This window comes from Opisthorchis viverrini (assembly GCF_000715545.1).
Source record: "Opisthorchis viverrini unplaced genomic scaffold opera_v5_212, whole genome shotgun sequence".
NCBI lineage: Eukaryota > Metazoa > Platyhelminthes > Trematoda > Opisthorchiida > Opisthorchiidae > Opisthorchis > Opisthorchis viverrini.
In genome coordinates, this window is record NW_008751870.1 from 1 (window position 1) to 1,415 (window position 1,415).

The following is a 1,415-nucleotide window of genomic DNA, read 5'->3' on the forward strand; positions in this document are numbered from 1 at the left end:
TGCCTTGAATAGGTAAACCCTCATTGGAACATTTTGGACTGGGGTTCACATAGCCTCAGGGTAAATCTAGTTGCTGAACCCACAGTAAAACTATCGCAACTGATTGGACGAAAATGAATCAAGGACTCATACTAGCAACTCCTGATTAAAGACCTGTAAATAGCGATCTGACAGACCCTGTTTGCAGACGGTCAGAGTTTGGTGAATCTGAAACTGGATGTCACAGACGATGGTAACTACACAGTGAAAAATATACGATGGAGAGGCTTTAAGCTGTTGTCCTCTGTCGTGTTCCCTCACCTTGGATTCACAGCTTAAATTATGAATTATGTGTGTGCAATCCAAGGTGATGCCATTTACTTTGAAGAAACTGGCTGATTACTTGTTCATCAGAGCCGACTTTGTCAGTTTCGATTACACTCCCTTCAACTTTTCGTCAGTTCACATTAATGTTGTTGGTGGTAACACACGGACGGATAGCAGACACTGCCTCTTACCCAATCACCCACCCAGTGGGGTGCTTTCAACCCGGGCACTTTCTTTGCACATCTGAAACAGAATTGGGTAACAGAGAAATAATCCGGGGCTTGTAGTTAATTCAGAAACTGTGCCGTCCTTACTGAAGGCCCGATTCCTACAGAATGAATGTGGAAAATCAATTTGAATCCCTTGAGTTTCGATGCTATAAAGCCTTTCTCGCATTGTTGATAAAAATAATTCCCAACCAAAATATGCCCAAAAGTATGATCATTTGACAGGCCATCCATGAGTGTTCCTAGTTGGATGCGATTGGTGTACAGGACCTTTGTTGTACATCTTGCTGACTGAGTTCAAACGTATTCATTTTAAGTATATTTACTGAAGTCGAGTGGAAGTATTCAGCTGAGAAGTTATCAGTCAGAGTCCTTCCTGAATCTCATTCACAGAGCCACCATGGTATCGATTTAAAGGAAACCAGTATACGACTGGTGATTTGAGGAGATTGGGCAACTTTCGATAAGTTGGAAAAAGTTTGGAACCGATTGAGAGTATTCAGCTGGTATCAGTCAGAGTCCTTCCTGAATCTCATTCACAGAGCCACCATGGTATCGATTTAAAGGAAACCAGTATACGACTGGACTGGTGAGGACTTTGGGCAACTTTCGATAAGTTGGAAAAAGTTTGGAACCGATTGAGAATTCATCGTTTCAGAAGAGCATGGTAAACAATCGGTAGGTTTTATTTGGGCAACGTTTCGCTTTTGACACCAAAGCTTCATCAGGCCAAGTGAACAGGTCACCAAATTGGCCAGGTTATGAGACAGACGGGGAACCAATCAGTAAGTCCTCTTCAAACTAGATCAGTGTTGAGTGTCAATTAACAGCTCCTGTCGACTAGCGTGGGTGTCAAAATCTTGAATTGGTGGGTTGGAGGAG

At 42.7% G+C, this 1,415-nt stretch overlaps 1 protein-coding gene across 1 annotated transcript in view; it reads right to left on the reverse strand.

Annotated features, from left to right (window-relative positions):
* Positions 1-501: 501 nt before the first annotated feature.
* The window catches only part of T265_08349 (hypothetical protein), a gene marked incomplete at both ends in the record, with an annotated part of 27,913 nt that continues 26,999 nt past the window's right edge, over positions 502-1,415 (reverse strand). The window contains one exon of the mRNA XM_009174125.1: positions 502-549. Within this exon, the coding sequence (XP_009172389.1) occupies positions 502-549 (48 nt within the window). The remainder of the gene's footprint in view (positions 550-1,415) is intronic.